This window comes from Micromys minutus, assembly GCF_963924665.1.
Source record: "Micromys minutus genome assembly, chromosome: 13".
Taxonomy (NCBI): Eukaryota; Metazoa; Chordata; class Mammalia; order Rodentia; family Muridae; genus Micromys; species Micromys minutus.
Window position 1 is genome coordinate 10901638 of NC_137982.1, and position 19354 is coordinate 10920991.

The 19354-nt window shown below is 39.1% G+C and overlaps 1 protein-coding gene across 1 annotated transcript in view; it reads left to right on the plus strand.

Annotated features, from left to right (window-relative positions):
* CNTRL (centriolin) overlaps nucleotides 1-19354 on the plus strand; it is a gene marked incomplete at its 5' end in the record, with an annotated part of 65540 nt that overhangs the window by 5668 nt on the left and 40518 nt on the right. Inside the window, 9 exons of the mRNA XM_080927439.1 lie at nucleotides 1381-1567; nucleotides 3440-3633; nucleotides 6708-6827; nucleotides 7636-7852; nucleotides 9948-10057; nucleotides 11218-11412; nucleotides 15510-15663; nucleotides 16976-17196; nucleotides 19130-19306. Of these exons, the coding sequence (XP_080783565.1) occupies nucleotides 1381-1567; nucleotides 3440-3633; nucleotides 6708-6827; nucleotides 7636-7852; nucleotides 9948-10057; nucleotides 11218-11412; nucleotides 15510-15663; nucleotides 16976-17196; nucleotides 19130-19306 (1575 nt within the window). The remainder of the gene's footprint in view (nucleotides 1-1380; nucleotides 1568-3439; nucleotides 3634-6707; nucleotides 6828-7635; nucleotides 7853-9947; nucleotides 10058-11217; nucleotides 11413-15509; nucleotides 15664-16975; nucleotides 17197-19129; nucleotides 19307-19354) is intronic.

Sequence of the window (19354 nt, forward strand, 5' to 3'; positions counted from 1 at the left end):
TTTCCTGTCTGTCAGTTCACTGCACTGCCTCATATCCCTTGTGCCTAGTGCATTCTTCAGAGGTAGTAAGGACATAGTGGATATTTACTTGAAGCTACTCTGAGATAGTACATTTGATTTCCATTTTTCAGATAAAGTCTTAATTTCACTCATGTTTTGTTAGAAAAATGCGCTCAGATCACCTAATACATTGGCCGTTACAACTGGAACAATTATGATATAATTTAATGATAATTGTCATAGATTAGAAAGTCTACAGGCCTAGACTGCCCTAATGTGACCTTGGTGATTCCTTTGGTGTCTATGAACTGTCTAAAATAGAGAGAATATTTTCTAAGAGGCTCAGACGAACCAAGAGGAATAAAACTGTTTCAGAAACTTGAGAAGGATGAGGACAAAGGCTGTGCTTTTTATTGTTGCAAGTGTGAATACAAATTAGAATACACACCATTTGTTTTTCACCTTACTGTTGATTATCTTGCTTTTTTGTTACTTACACTGAGGTTATGGTGAGCCTCTCTCTGTAAACCAAGCACAGCTCAGACTTGCAGATGTCTTGCCTTCATCCTCACATGATGGTGCACAGGCGTGCTCTGCCACACTCAGCAAGAACCCTTCCTTCTTTTTCTGTTGTTAAGAAGACTTGGGAAAGGCACCTCTGTTTTTTTCCATAGCTCACGAGCCTCAGAGTGTAAGCCTTATACTTTTGGTATGTCACTGTACAGCTCTGAAAACTCACAGGATGACGGGAAGAAGTAGCCCTGGAAGTACAGTTGACCCCAAATATTTCTCAGAGTTCTTGATTTTACCTGCTAAATAACAGGAAGTCTGTTTAGTACTTATGAATTGTAAATCATACACCATCTTCTCATTATATGTTTGGCATTGACATCATTAAGGGTAATATATATTTATTTGGGGAAAATATGTACTTTACTAGCTATTTAAAGTAGTGACTTCCAACCTACATAAATTCTTAGAATAAATAAAAGAGTTTTCAAAGAATGTGGGTATCTATATATGTTTTTGGTTTTTTTTTTTAATTATCAGTTATAACTCAGTTATCTCAAGATTTACCAAAATCCTTCATAGCAGATTATTTTATGCTTACTTAAACAATACAAAATAAAGACATTGTAATATAGACTGAGACTGAACTCCCATCTTATTCACTTACAGGCTCTGAGCTAAGTCACACCTTTGAGCCTTGACTACTGTCTGACACACCAGTGCTTACATGCCCTTTGCTGTCCCTTTCTCATGCTGCTAATTAGGGGCAGTGAGTTTCATAAGTAGGTTTCTTGACATGTTAAAAGCAATGCTGTTGATCTATTACTTTGTTTGTTTAATCATTCCTATATCTCTGTGGTACCATTTCAGCTCCAGGATATAAGCAAGTTGAAGCCACTTCAAGATTTGACTTCTCTAATTCTCATTGACAATCCAGTTGTGGCCCTTCCTCATTACCTCCAGTTTATCATTTTCCACCTCCGTTCCCTGGAAAGTTTGGAAGGTCAGCCAGTAACCACTCAGGATAGACAAGAGGCTTTCGAGAGATTCAGTTTAGGTAAGATGAAACTTAAAAAGCAAGCAAACAGACAGAGAACATTAAAACTTAAATAAGGAAGGAACTTACCTTTGGAAGTTCTGTGAAGGATAGGGTCTGATGAAATGGCTCAGAGGGTAAAGGCATTTGTTGCCAGATCTGAGGACCTGAGTTCAATTCCCGAGACCTGCTTGGTGGAAGGACAGACCCAACTGCTGCATGTTGTCCTGTTATCTGTATTATCTGCCCCAATGTCAACTCTACATTCCTATTCATAGCCAACAAACAAAGGAATATTTAATTTTAAAAGGTGTGTATTACCACACCTAACATTTTAAAAAAGAAGGATAAATTATAAACTTATCATCCTACTAAAATGTACATGGAAATGACACCATAAATTGGTTAATCAAGAAAGTATCTTTTGATCATATGCTATGTACTAAAACTTTCCTGCCTCAAAGTGGTCTCGTGTGTGTGTGTGTGTGTGTGTGTGTGTGTGTGTGTGTGTGTGTGTGTGTGTGTAGGGTATGAGAAGAGAAAGAATGGTGAGCAGCCAACTAAGAAAACAGTAAATGACAAGCTAGCAAGATCAGAGTACATGCCCAGAAAAGATTTCGAGAGAGCAAGGTGTCACCATGGTGAATGGGGCTGACTTACGAGTAAGATTAACACAGACATGGCTTTAGAATTGCTTTGGGCTTGGCAGTAGTGGTGCACACCTTTAATCCCAGCAGGCGGTAAGAGGTGGCTCTCTGAGTTCGAGGCCAGCCCAGTCCAGGCTATAACAGAGAAACCCTGTCTCAAAAAAAAAAAAAAAAAAAAAAAAAAGCCTTGGATTGGTAGTCTTGTTCGGAGCAGTTGGAGAGGGATGGGAACTGATGGTAGAGTTTAGCAGATTAAGTAATGGGGAGGAGATATTTGATCAAAGATTTGAAATTCCTACAACAGCTTCGATACTTAATAATTAAAAGATCTAAAATTAAACACTCACCGATAGCTTCAAGGAAATGGGAAGAGACGCAGTGCAATTAAACCTCAAAGGGCTTAGTGATGAAATGGCATTCCTGAGATCAGAAGGGAGAAACAAATCATGCCTTTATTCCTTCAGTTCATAAAAGTGAAGTTCAAAGAGATGAGAGAGGGTGGGGGTGGGTATCATTGATCATCTTTTGGTAGGAGGGATACTTTCTTGATCAAGAAAGAAAGAATAATATGTATGTGTCAGTACTTTTGTTGTCTTGGTGGTAGGAACGTTAGGGCCCTCCCTTAATGAAATGTGAAACTCAGCTGAAGAATGAAGACTGAATAGAGGATGGGAGGTTCCAGGGGAAAGGCAGATATGAAGTGACCGGTTTAGAGTGTTGGGAAATCAGCCTCTGTTCCATCTGAATTTGAAATTAAATTAGAAACTGCTGTTAATCTGCTTTTGACCTATAAAAGTGGCAGTTTCACACCAGTGAGATGGCTCAGTGAGGAAGTGTGCTTTTTGTGTAAGCCTGCCAATTAGTCATGTCCCATCCTGGAACCCACAGAAAGGTAGAAGAGAGAGGGTTCCACCAAGTTGTCCTATTCTGTGCACACACTGTGGCTTCTATGTGTGCATCTGTGTGTGTGTGTACTCACACATGCAAATACATATACACACACAAATAATATTTATAGTTAAAAATCCCCTCCAGTTTCACCCAGTTACACCTTTCTTAACTCTTGATATAGGTCAGATTCAAATTCAAGGTAGCCATCTTTTTCCCAAAACACTGTGGCAGCTGATTTTGAAAGTCAGTTGTGATACACAGTTCCTAGACTTGTTTTGCCACTGTTCTGAGCATGCTTGCTGTTTTCCAAGACAGGAATATAATGATCAATTAGCTACTTCATTTTTATTGGCAGAGGAGATAGAAAGACTGGAAAAAGACCTGGAAAAGAAGACAGTGGAAACAGAAGAGCTTAAGAACAAACAAACAAAGTTTCTCGAGGAAATAAAGAATCAGGATAAACTAAACAAGTCATTAAAAGAAGAAGCCATGTTTCAAAAACAGAGCTGTGAGGAGCTAGAAAGTGATCTCAACACAAAAAAGGAGTTGGTGAGTCTGTTGTACGTTGTTTTGGCTATATTCTGTTAATGCTGAGAAATCTTTGCTCTTACATTTAAAAACACAGTGTCCTGACTGTAGCATTGGGAAGATGAGGGTTAACAGGAGCATGGACAAGGGCTTTGTGAACTGTAGTTAACTGTGACATGCTGCCAAAGGATAATGTGTGGAGGACAGTGCCTGGCTCAAGGGAGAGCCTGAGGCTGTGCCCTGGGAGGAGCTGGTCACACTGCTTAGGGTATGTTTCAAATAGCATCCGGATAAGACTGTACATTATCAGAAGTTTAGAACCTGGCAAAGTTATTCAAAGTTTAAACATAACATACCCTGTGTCATGGTAGCAATAATGTGTAAAAGTAAGTGCCAACGCATGTGCATGCATACGCACACACAGATAAATGTGTAATAAATTTTGATAAATGCCACTGTTCACTCCAAAGAGCATATTATCAATTTATGCTTTTTATAGCAGTGAATAAAAGGGTCAAACTGAGTTTATTATTGTGAACTTATAGGGGAGAAAAAAATGGAATCTTGTTACAGTCATATTTTTATATTTTTGTGATTGTTGGAGAAGTGAATACTATACATACATATATATTGATCATTTATCTTTCTTTGTTACATTACCCATTTCATTATTTTCTCTCTTTTTTTTTATTATTCCAAAGTACTACTATATATTTAAAAAGAGAATTCTGAGCCTTATTTTGAAAGCTTACATTTTCCTTTGTCTCTTGCAGAATATCTGATGATAACATCATCTTCAGTGATTTGCGGTTTTATTAATAGTACATTAAACTAGGTTTTTTTCTTAAATAAAAGAAAAGTCCTATTGAATTACGTCTTCTAAGGGCTGTTTTAACTGTAATCAGCCCCTATTCCACCATCAGCAAATACTAACCCAACTTGCTCTTTGTCTTTTTTTGTTTTTTGTTTTTGTTTGTTTTTTGTTTTGTATGTTTTTTTGCAAGCTACTTTTACCTTTCAGTGTTCTTGTTTTTTAAATGGAAATGTTTATTTGTCTTGACACTGTGCAGACTTGAGGCTCTGAGTGTGAACATAGCTTCGGGTGAAGCAAGCTAAACAATGCTAGGTGGTGTTTATACTCCGAGAAGCCATGTGTTAGAGGCAGGTTGATACCAGTACTGATAAAGTACCGATAGCCGCTCCCTTCAGTGGTGTGCCATCAGTAAAGAGATTTGAATAGCATCAGAGCCCCACTCTCTCCAGTGTTCTCCTGGTGACATGTTGTTTGCTCCTTTCTTCTCTTTAGCCCACGTCTTGGTTTCTTGCAGGTCATTTTCTGCTGAGTCTTTATTCTTTAAGGTAGTTCCTCCAAGACTGAACTGCACACTGTTTTTTGTGGTGTTGCATGATGACTTGTATTAATATGCTTGTTTACATTTTAAGTTTTGAAACTGGCTTGCCTCTTTGGGAATGTGTTTGTGTGTGTTTGTGTGATGTGTTACAAATGACTTTGTATATAGGAGAGTAAATTTGAGTATGAGAGGAAATTAGTATTATTGTTCCTGTTTGTAATGTTAACTGCAGTCATCTCTTGATTATTCATAGCCAGTTCACAACTGGCCTACGTTCTGGACTCCTGTTTATCAGCAGATACTTGCTGGGGGCTTGTTATCATATCATCTAAATCTAGAGCTCTTAAAAACACAGAAGAACTTTGAAAACAAAGGTTATTACAGAAAATAGTCCAGGCATGCTCTATGCTCCCAGCCGTGTTTGCCTTTGTTTGGCCCTGTTGTCAGTTTGCTTTTGGGAAAAATTCTAAACATAAGTGATGCTGTTGATGTGAATTGTCCCTGAGGCTCAGGTCCTCTTGAACATTGGCTGAAGCCATCAGTATGGGCAATGTGCTAGACAGCGAGAGAACACTGATGGCAGTGTGGGGCAGCAGAGGGGGTTAGACTTGAACCCAGGTTACTTGAACACTGCTCAGTTGGGCACGTGGCTTACCATCTTTGAGCAGCTCTGATGGCCTCATAGTAGAGTAGTGAAGCCTGGGTCAGCTGGCACGTGCAGGTCACACAGCAGCTGTGCTAGAGCAAAGCTCAGTGTTATTTCATTTGATGGATACTCAGGAGGGGACTGCACACTAACTTATGCATGATTTTGTTTTCCTGGCCTTGTAAAATGTTTGTGTGTATGCTTTGTTTCTTTTCAACTTGCATTTTGATGAAATGTTTCTGCATGATTTTCTGTCTGAAAGCAAACCTCAGATTGTCAAAAAAGAAAAGAAAGAGTAAAAAGTCACTTAGTAGACCTTTGAATGAACTTAGGGGATCTGTTTGGTAGTAAAGTCACCTGTGGCAAGGCAGTTCACCAATCTGAGACACCACTTCTGCATTTGCAAATGCAGAGATTAGATTATCCTTACATTTCCTTCCTAGTGCCAAAGAGCTGTAATTAGAGTAAAGTCACTGGAGTATTAAAAGCTACTAATATCACATAATTGCATCTGATTGAGCTCATTTACATTTTCACCTCTGCTATTCTGGCCCAGCACTGAGGCACATATCTATACTTCTGGTGCTCAAGAGGTGTAGACAGGAAGATCACACACTCTGCCTGCTTGGGCTGCATAACAAATTCCTGGCAAATATAGTGAGATCCCCTACACCCACTCCCACCCATACTGAACACTCACAGCTAAGATTCATCAGCTAAAGCCAGTCTTTCTTCTCTGTAAAATGTCTCTCCATGAACTGAAACAGTCATTAGAAGCAAAGAGTGGGTTTAATAAATCTGTTAGTGACTGGGATCAGGATGCAAAGCACAGCAGGACAGCTGGCATTTGTTTGCATGTTCATGTGAAACAACCTCAGTTGTCCTTTATGACTCACCATATCCTGAAATAGAATATCAAAGGTCTTTTATGTGACCTCTTCTGAAATGACAATTCTGTTCCATTTTTTTTGTAATATGGTATTGAGATAAAATATTCTCAGTGATGTGCTATTCGATGTGGTTATGTGAGAACTGCCCATATCATTGTAGGATTACGCTAATGCACTGATACTTATCCGTCTCATATTGGCCAATAGCTAAAACAGAAAACAGTGGAATTAACTCGGGCATGTCAGAAGCAATATGAGCTGGAGCAGGAACTGGCCTTTTATAAAATTGATGCCAAGTTTGAGCCACTAAATTATTATCCATCAGAGGTAAGTTTATATTTTTTTAGTAATCCAAAATTAAAATTAAAGCCAGGATTGGGGGAGGCAGGAAGAAGACAAGTGACAGAAACATCAAAGGGTTTTACCATTAATCCCTCTGTGTGTAGGGGAGGGCATGCATGTGGAGATTTTCAGAAGTCACAATTTGCTTCCACTGTGTGGTTCCCAGAGATTGGCTTTAGGTGTTTCTGCCTACAGAGCCATCTTTCCAGTCTACTCCAGTTTCTTGATGTAGTCAAAAGGTAGCAGTCAGCTTAGCATCTGCTATCTTACTCTAGGTGGGATGCAAACTTTCAGCAGAAGTGCTTCAGCACCTTGGAGTGGTGGCTCCGAGCATGCTTGTTCACTGCTCTCTCCCATCAGTCATAGTCAGCATTATTAGTGACAACACCACAGTGGCCAAGGCCAGTGACTCCTACAGTATATGTGTGGTTTAGTTTCTAAAAATGTATTAGATTGAGATCTTAAATCAGTCAGGAAACAAAGTAATACATCCAGGCTTCTGATTTAAAGATGAAACAATATTAAGCATCCCATAACTGTGGATAGTCTAATCAGTTAATCTAAACTCTACTCGCTAGTAGAGGGAATAATCTTTTTGAGACCATTTTAAGTTCTAATTCCTTTTCACTATATGAAAAAGAGAAAGAATAACATATCTTCTAGCTTCTAGATATATAAGATTAATATAAATATGAGTATTCTGTGATAGGTTTGCCACTAATAAGGTGAATAATGTCATTTGACTGGAAATTGCTTCCTAATTCATAAATTTTATTAATATGTTGGCTTGTAGTATGGTGAAATTGACAAATCCCCAGACGAAAGCCCTTACATTGGCAAGTCCAGATACAAGAGAAATATGTTTGCCACCGAGACTTACATTGTCAGCAATGCCCAGGCAGTTCAGATTCAGAAGATGGTACCAGAAGGAGGACAAGAGCATGTGCCCTCAAGAGCCCAAGCACCACCCGATGTACAGGTGGAAGACATGGAAAAAAAAATAAGTGCAGGTAAACAGAGTTACTCTTAAGTTCTTAAAAAAGGAAGACTGGGGATATGGCTTCATGGTGGAACATTTGCCTAGCATGTACAAGGCTCTGTTTCAGTGTTCAGGACTACAAAAAGTAATGCATGCACACATACTTATACACACACACACACAGTAACTGGATGTTCAGGTTGGTGATATTTTATAATTTTTAATTAAACATTAATGGTACTTATTTTACAGGAAAAGTCTGAAACATAAGTAGTGACTAATGAGCTTGCTTTTTAATGATTCCTCTTGTGTGTGGTTGAGAATTGGGTTTCTGACAGTAATTGACACAGCATGTTTAGGGAATTGGTCTAAATAGAGTCTGAAAATCTTACCCTTCCAGCTTCTAATGAAACTACTCACTGAGAAGTATAGTTAGTAACCACTAAGGAGTAAAGAACCATTTTCATTATTACATGAAGAAACCAGAACCTTCCAGTAGGCTGGCCTGACTCTTCTTGACATGTCTGTCCTGCATGTCTGTTTTCTCAGTCGTAGTGTACAGCCCTCCAACACACACTCACTCATACACACACACACACACACACACACACACACACTCATACACACACACACACACACACACACACACACACACACACACACACACACTTATACCATCTAATTCAAGGGATTTGCCACCCCTGGCAAACTGCATACACTAAGAAGTTAAGCTGAGAGACACTAAAGGTACTCTGCCAGTGTTAGCTGTGAATCCACTGACTTACTGGCTGTGTGGATATAGATGAAAGGGAACCCCGACTGGAGCCTGTGCACTTTAGTACTCTTGGCCCACTACAGGGCTCCCGCTGAGCAGATTATTAGCACATTCTTGCTTAACAGAGGAGGCTGAAGTGGAGACAGAGTTCTTTTTAATACATATTTTATGGAAAGCTTTGGCAGGGGAAGCAGAAGAAAGCGGGATGTGTGTAGAGACTGGCTGTAGGAGGCTCTGGTGAGAGGATGAAGCGTGAGCAGGGAAAAGGCAAGGTGAAATCTGAAGTAGACACTAGCTGATTCTAGTGCCTCTTCGCTTCCACTGTGTGGTTCCGAGAAGTCATCAGTCTTGGCTGCAGGTGTCTTGATTTCTTTCTGTTATTTCCCTCTTCTGTATTTCCTTTCCTTTCCTTTTTCTTTCTTTCTAAGTGCTGGGACACACACCCTTCTACAAGTCCAGCTCTAGCCTCCAATAGCAAGCTACATTTGTTTCAGATTTGGGTTTTGGGTTTGTTTGTTTGCTTGCTTGCTTTTTGGTGGGAGTCGGGGGTGGGGATTGTTTTGTTTTGTTTGCTGTTGCTTTTCCTGAAACAGGGTCTCTCTGTGACCCTGGCTGTCCTGGGTCTTAATAGGCTGGTTTCAAACTCATCAGATCTGCCTACTTCTGCCACTGACTGCCTCTGCCCTTTTGCCCCTGTCTGCCCTGTACCTCTCTCTGCTAGGATTAAAGATGTGCAGTACCATTCCCAGCTCCAAATAGAGAACTTGGTAATACTGAGCTCCATCATAAATAGCAAAAGCAGTGGCAGCGGTACTATTGTCAATAGCCGGGGGATGAATTCTGACTTAGTAATGTGTGAAGTAACCACTTAAAATATATCCTGTTATCTTAAAACAGTTCAGTAGTCAGAGAGATCAAGCAGGGGCTGGAGAGATGGCTCAGTAGTTAAGGACACTGACTGCCTATCCAGAGTCTTGAGTTCAATTTCTGGCAACCACATAGTGGCTCACAACCATCTGTAATGGGATCCGATTCCCTCTTCTGGTGTGTTTGAAAACAGCTACAGTGTACTCAAATAAATAAAATAAACAAATTTTTATTTAAAAAAAAAAAAGGATCAACCGAGCAAAGTCCTTCTGATGTTATGAATTATACAAAGAAAGATTAATTAGAGTTTTGTAGAGTAGAGGTAAATAGAGATAGAAACCAGCATAAGTAAGATATATCTTGGTTCTGAGTGGAACACCTTAACTGGGTAGGGTTCATTGCAGAGAAAAAAAAGTGTAGTCGAAATTTTAGAAGTCAACATTTTTTTCATGTGTATATGTGAAAATTGTTTTTAAATTTGTAGCACAAATTCGACTGACAGAACTACACCATGAAATAGAAACAGCAGAACAGAAAGTATTACGGGCTACTCAAGAGTTTAAACAACTGGAAGAAGCAATACAACAAAAAAAGGTATGGAGTCATGCTGAAGAAGCGATTTAATCTGGGGCTGCTGCCTTTAATCCCAGCACTTGGGAGAAGAGGCAGGAGGATCTCTTGAGTTTGAGGCCAGACCAGCCAATTATATCTAGTCATATAAATCATTTAGAAATTAATTGTTGGGTTATTTTAGAGTAGAATATGGTTTCAGTATTTCATTCATGATGATATCCTGCTAACATTTCATAAAATATATAGAAACAAGTTACTTAAAAATTTAGGTGTGATGGCACATGCCAAGCAGGCAGATCTCTGAGTTTGAGGCCAGCCTGGTCTACAGAGTGAGCTCCAGGACAGCCAGGGCTACACAGAGAAACATTGCCTTGAGAAACCCTGTGTCAAAAAAAACCCCAAAACAAACAAACAAATAAATAATATATCACTTACAGTTAACACAAAAGGGGCTGAGAGATGGGTTAGTTGGTAAGAGCAGTTACTGTTCTTCCAGAGGACCAGAGTTTGGCTTTTGACACCCACATTAGGCAGCTTACCACTACCTGTAACTCCAGCTCCAAGGAACACAACCCTTCTTCCCTGAACAGGCATTCACCTTCATATGCACAAATTCACATAATTAAAAGAAGAAAAATAAATTTTAAAAAGTTACACAAGAATATGTGTTTGGTCTCCTGTACTGTGTTGCTTCCTGACTCGTCTCTTCCAAGACTCTTTACCTGGGACTTAAGAACTAAAGAACATGTCTGCTATGGCATGGATATTGCCAAACACAAAGTAGTAGTGGTGTGTATGTGGTGGGGGCAGGGCTGTGTGTGTGTGTGTGTGTGTGTGTGTGTATGACAAAAACTACTTTCAGCAATTACCAAAGTGTTTCATGAACAAATAGGTAGTTTAAATCCATGTTGTGTCTGCATAGGTTAATTTTTAAAAAATATATTTTGGGTTTTTTTTTTTTTTTGACATAGGGTCTCATGTAGCCCAGGATGGTCTGGAAGTTGCTATATTCAAATGTATGAGCATGTGGAAACTATTTCATTCAAACCACAACACTAGATAGTTCCCACATCTCTTTATTTTGTCTTCTGTAACAGTAATTTTGAAGTTAAAGATGTTAGTTTCATAAAATGTTGGGCCCTCCTTTGTTAATTATGTGCTGGGGGGATGGGGAGAATTAGATTTCAGAAGCAGAGAAAGACCTTCTTCTGAAGCAGTTAAGTGTTAGACTACAACATCTAAACAAATTACGCCAGGAGGCTCTGGATCTAGAAATGCAGATGGAAAAACAAAGAAAAGAAATTGCCAAGAAGCATGAAGAGATCAACAGTGTGCAGCTAGCCACAGATAGCCTGGATTCCAAAGACCCAAAGCATGTGAGTAAAATGGGAATTCTCGACGTGTTCCACAGAGACTATTACTTTGTATTTGTGTGTAGATAGTATATGCCTTACCATTTTTAATGGCAGAATCTTTTCCATAATTCTTCATTTGCTATAGAGATTTAAGTAAGATATATATGTATATATATTCACATATTATTGGTATATATATATATACATATAATTAGATAGAAATATATCTTAATGTATGAATATATTCATATCAAGCATTTATGTCCAAAATGAAACCACCTAGTCTGGAACAAATTGGTGTTCAATAAATGAAGGCTACATGGCACACTGTTTGGGGGCAGTGGTTGAATTTTGTATTCTAGAGCAAGAGAAATTTTCTCCAAGGTGCCCTGTAAATTCCTCTCCTTAAAGACAGTGCTGAATCAGGGTCAGGGTCAGGGGACTTCAGTATCTCTAAGTTTTCATGTAGATAATCCACAAACGTTGTTTGCTGTTTCTATTTATTTTGTCCTTAAAAATAAAATATTTCTCTGGAGTTTTCCATCCTGTGTTTGAAATCAAGATGACTGAATGATAGGGTCAGACTCTTGTTTCTTTCTGTCAGTCAACACCCTAGTAAATCTTACTAATAATGTCTATTTTAGCCACTGTTCTGAAATAAGGTAAAACCATTTCCTTCATATTTTACTGTTGCAGTTGGGATTGTAAAGTTATAATAAAAACAATTAGGATCTCTGGATTAACTGGAATCAGAATTTAATGTGATAAGGACAGTGCACTAGAAATGCTTTAAGTATTTGTCAGATTTCTCTTTAAACATATCAGTTTTGTATGTATGTATGTACATACCTATAAATAAAAGCCATGTAATTCTGATAAGAATAAACTAATTGTCATAGGTATAAAATATTTTCCAAAAAAGAAGCCTAAGCCTTAGTATTCATGCTGAAAGTATTATTTGTGTGTGCATGCATAGGTAGTGTGCATTTGTGTGTGCACACAGCATTGTGTGTATGTGGAGGGCAGAGGTCAGTGTCCTCACTTGTTTTCTGTTTGTATATTAATTAATTCGTTCGTTCATTCACTCTTTGGGACAGGCTCTCTTACTGAATCTGGAGATAACTCATTCGGCTAGGTTTGCCAGCCAATGAGCTTCAGAGATTGGCTTCTCTCCCCTCCTCCTAACCCCCCACTGGGGTTACCTTGTTCTGTGCCTGCTTTACAGGAGACCTGGGCATCCAAATTTAACTTTCATGCTTATGTGCCCATCTCTCCAGCCCTGAAAGTCTCGATTATTTTCAGGAATTTTTGTCAGATGTCAAAAATCAAAGATGTAAAAATAATGTAATGCATAACAGCCAGCAGTATCTTACTGTGTGATACTTACATATTAAGTCTTCCTCTATGAAAGAGTTGCCATAACAATAACAACAGAACACTACATCCTCCACAAGGCAAGAACAGACAGCCTGATGGTCCTAAGCCAGATGAAAGCCTGGATTGTTTGCTTCAGCAAATGACCATGGCATTCTAGGCATGAGGGGAATTTAATTTTCACTGTATTTCTGTGCACTGTCACATAGAGGAAAGGGCTAAAGAGACATTTTCTTTCTTAATTTTTTTTTTTGTTGGTGGTGGTTTGGTTTTTTTGAGACCAGGTTTCTTTGTGTAGCTTTGGCTATCCTGGAACTCAGATCCAGCTGCCTCTGCTTCTCCAGTGCTGGTTTTAAAGGTGTGTACCATCACCTTCCTCTGTTGTTTTTGTTTCTTGTTTGAGGGATGTGCCTCAAAACAGGGTTTCTCTGTGTAGTCTTGAGGGGTGCTAGAATGCATCTGCTCAGGTAGGAGTGAGACACACTGACTAAGCTCTAGTCCTGACACCACAACACAATTCTCAAGTTTTCCACTTGTAGAGGGTAGAAATGTGACTTAGGAAAACTAAATTACTTGACCCTCAGCATTTTTAGGAAAGGATGGAGCCCTTGCTTAAGCTATTACAACAACCCTCTTTACAAAAAGATTTTAAAAATCCAAAAATAAAATTAAAAAAAATAAAATCTTAGCTCAGAACCAGGCCTAGTGATTTTTTTTAATACGTGAACATTTTATTAGGTTTCACAAGGGAAAATGGCATTTAAAAATCGAATCCCGTTTTAGTCACCAAGTTTTCTCAGCTAGACGAACAATTATCTCAGGCAAACACAATAAAGAGCTGTCCTGCTTTCCTAGAGGGAATTAGCCTAGTGATCTTTCAGCCTTTGGGCGTGATTGGCCCTCGGGAGCTTCCTGTGTTTTGATTTAAAGTTGGGGGCGGGGCCTGTCCACCAGACTGCTGGTGACTGGACTATCTTGCTGCCACTCACACTTGACTAGGACCGTGGTTTGAGGCGCTGGGAAGTTACTTGAGCACTGGGGCGCTTGCAAAGATGTGGCTGTCAGAGAGGCAAGTGCACATGAATTTGAAGACAAACTTAGAAAGCTGTCTGCACACTGCTTTTGTTCTCCAAGGCTCAGTTGTAACAGGAAAGATTCAGAGTTAAGGTATGGTTATTCCTCTTTGTATAAAGAAAGGGCTTGGAAGGAGGAGGAGTCAGATCTGTAAGTTCCTGTTTTTACAGAAACTCTTTTGTGAGCTGTGGAAAAACCGCAGGCTCAGCTGTGGCACCGCGTGTTTAATGCATAGCATTGGCATCTTTTGAACCGCATGCTTGCCCTGCATGTAGAGGTTACAGTGCACTTTCAACGGTGAATTTTAAGTAGGATTTTTGTTCATTCTTGAACCACAAAAGTGCTTGGTGTGCTTTTAGGATATAAACTCTTGCCTACAGTAACTAAGTATCATAGGAAAGATGGGTATTTGGGGAGTGGGGAAAGGTGATTCGAACATCCCGTCTAAGCTAACAGTAGTAAAATAAAAGCTGGCATTGAAGGTGCTGTGGCCTTCATTTGCTCTCCATTTGAGAGGAGGGGGCCTCTCAAACTAAGCACTTTCTTGTAGAAGCTAACATGTCTTAGGCTTGAAAACCCTAGCAATTACTGCTCTCCTAATGACTTCTCCCTCAGTTATTGTTCTGTTCTTCTGATCCTCTTGGATGAGGTTGGAGTCTTGGGAGTCTTGAGGGTGAGGGTAGAATGAGTAGGAAGGCAAATTTCTCTCGGGAATTATTGTGTCTCCAAATGAACTGACCCAGGGAGACCAGTCAAGACATTTGATTGATTTGAGATTCGGACTTGCATTTGTGGAGTCGAAGGGTTAGTCTAGATCAATGGTTCTGTTTGCTCCAGCACGCCTGAGGGGGATGATGCATTTCATCAGTCAGCAGTGGCTCCATAAGGCCAAAACTGTCAGGTGCAGGAATAGAGGGTGTGTGGGCCTCTGAGGAGTCTTCACCCAGAGTGTGAATAGTGTAAGGGTATGCCTCCCACGGCCTACAACTGAATACTCGATGGCATACATAGTCTTTGAGCTCCCTCTCCATTCCCAGGTAATTATATCTAAAACCAAAAGGTTTGAATAGGAGATAGAAAATAAACTCGAATCCTGTATGTTTACTCATCAGAAGTCTCCATTTTCCCCAAGCATCTTCAAGAAACCTTTTAAAAATACATTTAAACACATATTTTTAAATTAAAAAGACTTTAGTTTTTTGCTATAAAACTTCCAACCTAAAATTTTTGTAAATTTTAAAAACCAATAACTAAAATCTCTTAGAGTCCTTGTTCAAAAATATAATGTTTATTTATAGTTTGGAATATACCTTTGGGTGTTCCCTGTCTCATAACTGTCATATACTGTCAGTATAACCACTGTTCTGAAAACCTTTTTTAAGAAGAGACATATTTGAATGCTATGCATATGACACTGGAATTTCTATATTGTGTCCTTGGAAAATGGCTTATCAGTACTCCCTGACCAGCTCTGTTCTCATCTCATCTCAGATCACCCTAGGGTTAAACAAGAATCATTTATATGAAAATGCTAAAGGGCCTAACTCAGAGCAGATGAAATTGTCACATTTTATTTTCAATACTGGTTTTTAAAGTGTTGCTAAGGGGCATTATTTACAAAGGATTTTAAAATTTGGATTGTACTGATTATTTTTTCCCCTGAAATTCAGTCCCATATGAAAGCCCAGAAGAGGGGTAAAGAACAGCAGCTTGACATTATGAACAAGCAGTACACACAACTTGAAAGCCGCCTGGATGAGATACTCTGTAGAATTGCTAAAGAGACTGAAGAGATCAAGGACCTTGAACAGCAGCTCACTGATGGTGAGATCTTAAGTGTGATTTAGGGTGAATAGCTTCCGTGTAAGTAGAAGATGCTTGTGTGGACAATCCAAGATTTGGCCAGATATAGTCCAGCTCTTACTACTAGTGTTTGATAGAGAAATTTGGTTGAATATATAATATCCACAATGTTTAATAAAATTTAAAATATTTTGTATTATTATGGTTTGTTACATTGATGATCAGTGAATCAGGCTTAAGTAGGCAAGAAGTCAGTCTGATCAGGAAAAGCTTGGCCATTGGTTGTCTTCCGTGGCATAAAATCCTTTCGGGGGCCCATTGCCATTAGGAAACTTATTGTCTAGTTATAGAAGGTGTATAGAAAGAAGACAAATTTAAATAGCATTCTCAGAGTAGAGGAAGAGGGAGCAGTAAATCAGGTGCAGTAAGGAGAGCCTGAGCTCAGGGTAAGGAAAGGTTCCATCCCCTGATTGTCATCTGTGTCACCTTCAACTTGTTTCTGCCTTGATAATCAGTTGTTGAGAGAGGTTTTTAAGTTTTCATAAAGTATCCTGCAAAGTAGCATGTGTCAGCATACACTTCTTAATTACTTAATAGAAAATGTATGTGTTTGTGTGTTATGCCCGATGTATGTCTGTGTATACCATGTGCATGCTATGCCCACAGAATCCATAAGAGAACATTGGAGCCCCTGGAACTGAAGTTACAGACAATTGTGAACCTCCGTGACAAGAAACCAGTTACTCTTAACTGATGTGCCATCTCTCCAGCCCCATGATACCTTTTTACCCTTCAGGGTATATATTTATACTGCCAGTCTGAGATTGTGTTAGTCTTATATATTGAGTGGTCTTGTACTGTATATTCAGGAAAAACTCATAATTTTATTCTACCTTTTTATTATACTTTATTTATTTATTGTTGGTTTCTTGTTTTTGTTTTTTGAGACAGGGTTTCTCTGTGTATCCTTAGCTATCCTGGAACTTACTCTGTTGCCCAGGTTGGTCTCAAACTCACAGAGATCCAATTTACTCTGCCTCCCAAGTGCTGGGATCAAATGTGGGTCGCACCACCACCCGACAATGCCTTTTATTATTTTAGAAAAAATTAAATTTTTACAGCATTATTCAGGCATTCTGTAAATACTTGTCACTAATATGTTTGTCTTATTTATGAATACTTATACGATATTCCTGTATTATAGGAAATAAATTATCTTCAAAGATTAGATATGATAAGAAACTTAAACTTTCACTGTGAGTTAATAAACAATCACTAAGGAGACAAAATGCTTCTAAAATACATATTACTCCTCTGTTTTCGTCGTGTATAGGCCAGATAGCAGCAAATGAAGCTCTGAAGAAGGATTTAGAAGGTGTCATCAGTGGGTTGCAAGAGTACCTGGGGACCATCAAAAGCCAGGCAACTCAGGCCCAGAATGAGTGCAGGAAGCTACAGGATGAGAAAGAGGCATTGCTGCAGAGACTGACAGAAGTCAAGCAGGAGAAGGACGAACTTGAAATAGTTGCCATGGATGCAGAAAATATGAGGAAGGTATGATTTGTTTTTCTGCTTGTTTGAGCCTCAGAAGTAAATGGTGTCCAAATTCAGTTAGAAAACAGGTTACCAAATATTTGAAGGCTATGCAAATGTATCTTATCTATCCAAAATGCTGTATCACATGTTTATGTTTGGTTTATGCAGCAAAATTACAGGAATAACATGGCTCACATTACTGTTATTACTTGATAACTGATATCATTCACAGCTGATAGACATGAGTTAAGTTACACCTTTAATTTGTTGCCCATCTTCATTGCTTTGAGGATTTCCCCGTGTTGTTTTAATGACCCTTTTCAGATAAAATCTTACTGTGTAGCTCAGGCTGGCCTTGAACATGTGACTCTCCTGCCTGAGTTCACCACACCAGCAGGAAATGGAATTGTTTATCATTTTCATGTTGGTCAATCTGCTGAATTTTAAAAGGTGTCTTCCTCCCATTTGCAAGAATTTTGAAAGAGTGGGAAAGAGCCTCTGAGCCTCCTTAGGTTGATACGTATTTTAGCTTAGATCTAGAAGCATATCCCTTTGTTCCTGCTCAGAAAGTCTCAGACATTACCTTCCATCAGTGCTACTGCAGTGAATGCCATTCTCACACCAGGACAGCTAAGGATTCCTCCCAGGCTCTTCCATCCATTAGCCACCATCAGATTGTTACAAGTATCCCCACGATGTCTTTTATAGTGGTGTGTGTGTGTGTGTGTGTGTGTACATGGGTGCATGGGAGTGTATGTGCATGGTGCAGGTGTGTATGTGTTCACATGTGTGCAAGTGTGAGTGTGTGTACATACATAAGATTTAGGCTGGTATAACTGGATTGCTCTTCCTTCTGTGTTTCTTCCTGATGGTTTCTCTGTGCTATTGTACTTTGTACTTCTGTGTTCAATATAAAATAGTGTCTTGTTTTAGCTTTATTTTCTCCAGACATTGGAGAGGTTACACACCCTTCATTTGTTATTTATGGTTCAGATTTTTTCAGCCTAGTGGATTCCTATTCATAGAATTCATTCACCATTTTTTTTTTTTTTTTGGATCATCTTTCTTTTGTTAATGACTTGCAAGTTCTTTATATTTTAGATGTCAATTCTTTATTAAATACATATAATGTCTTCAATCTTTTATTAAGTACATATAAATACATATATATATAGTGCCAACTAGTCCTTGAAAAAAAACTAGGTAGAAGTTATCCAGGATCTTTGTGTTTATTCAGAGTAGTTTGAACTGATTCTTTCATATCTAAATAAGTAGGTAGAAATTGTATATGAACACTTGAAGGTGTGTCAGTGTGAAAGTTTAGCTTTGAGAGTGTTTGTCTTTCTCAGTGACTAACACTAGATTGTTGTTGGGCGTCAGTCTAGTGACTGCCATCTTTAGAATGCCAGTGGTTTCTTGTTCTTTTGTTAAGGAAACACACTATGGTTTAGTCAGAAAAATGTGGGCTTTGTCGTCAGAGATCTGGGTCCGGTACTCACCTCCCTTTTCTAGTTGCACAGCACTGAGATCCCTGAGACAATTCTCCAGCAAATTACCTGTGAACTTTAAGTTCCCACTCAGAGCTATTATAACCATCAGATGAAACAGTGAATATAAAAACACGAAGTCCAGGGAAGGACAGGCCTTACTTACACTTCATCTCTCTCTCTCTCTCTTTGTATATATTTTCCCACTCCTGTCTTCTTCATATACTTTCAGACTACAGTGTCACAGAGATGTGTTGGTAACTTTGTGAATTTTCAGGTGACATTTAGGAGAGTTTGTATTTCAACTTGGATATACCAGCATGACCCTCCATCCTGTTCATAAAGTCTTTCTGTGCTGGGCAGTGGTAGTTGGCCAGCATTGGATGCTCAGGTTGGTTACAATGGCTTGCAGATGCTTATGCAACACTCAGGATGCTGCACTTAAACATAATGAATCTTTGCAGGAACTTGCAGAGCTAGAAAGTGCCCTCCAGGAACAGCATGAGGTGAATGCATCCCTACAGCAAGCCCAGGGAGATCTCAGCGCCTATGAAACTGAGCTAGAGACTCAGCTAAAACTAAAAGATGCTGAAACCAGCCAGCTCAAGCAAGAGTTGGAAAAACTCATAAGGCATACTCAGGTAAGTAGGAACATATGCCAAATATAAACTAAGCAGCCTGTGCTGTCT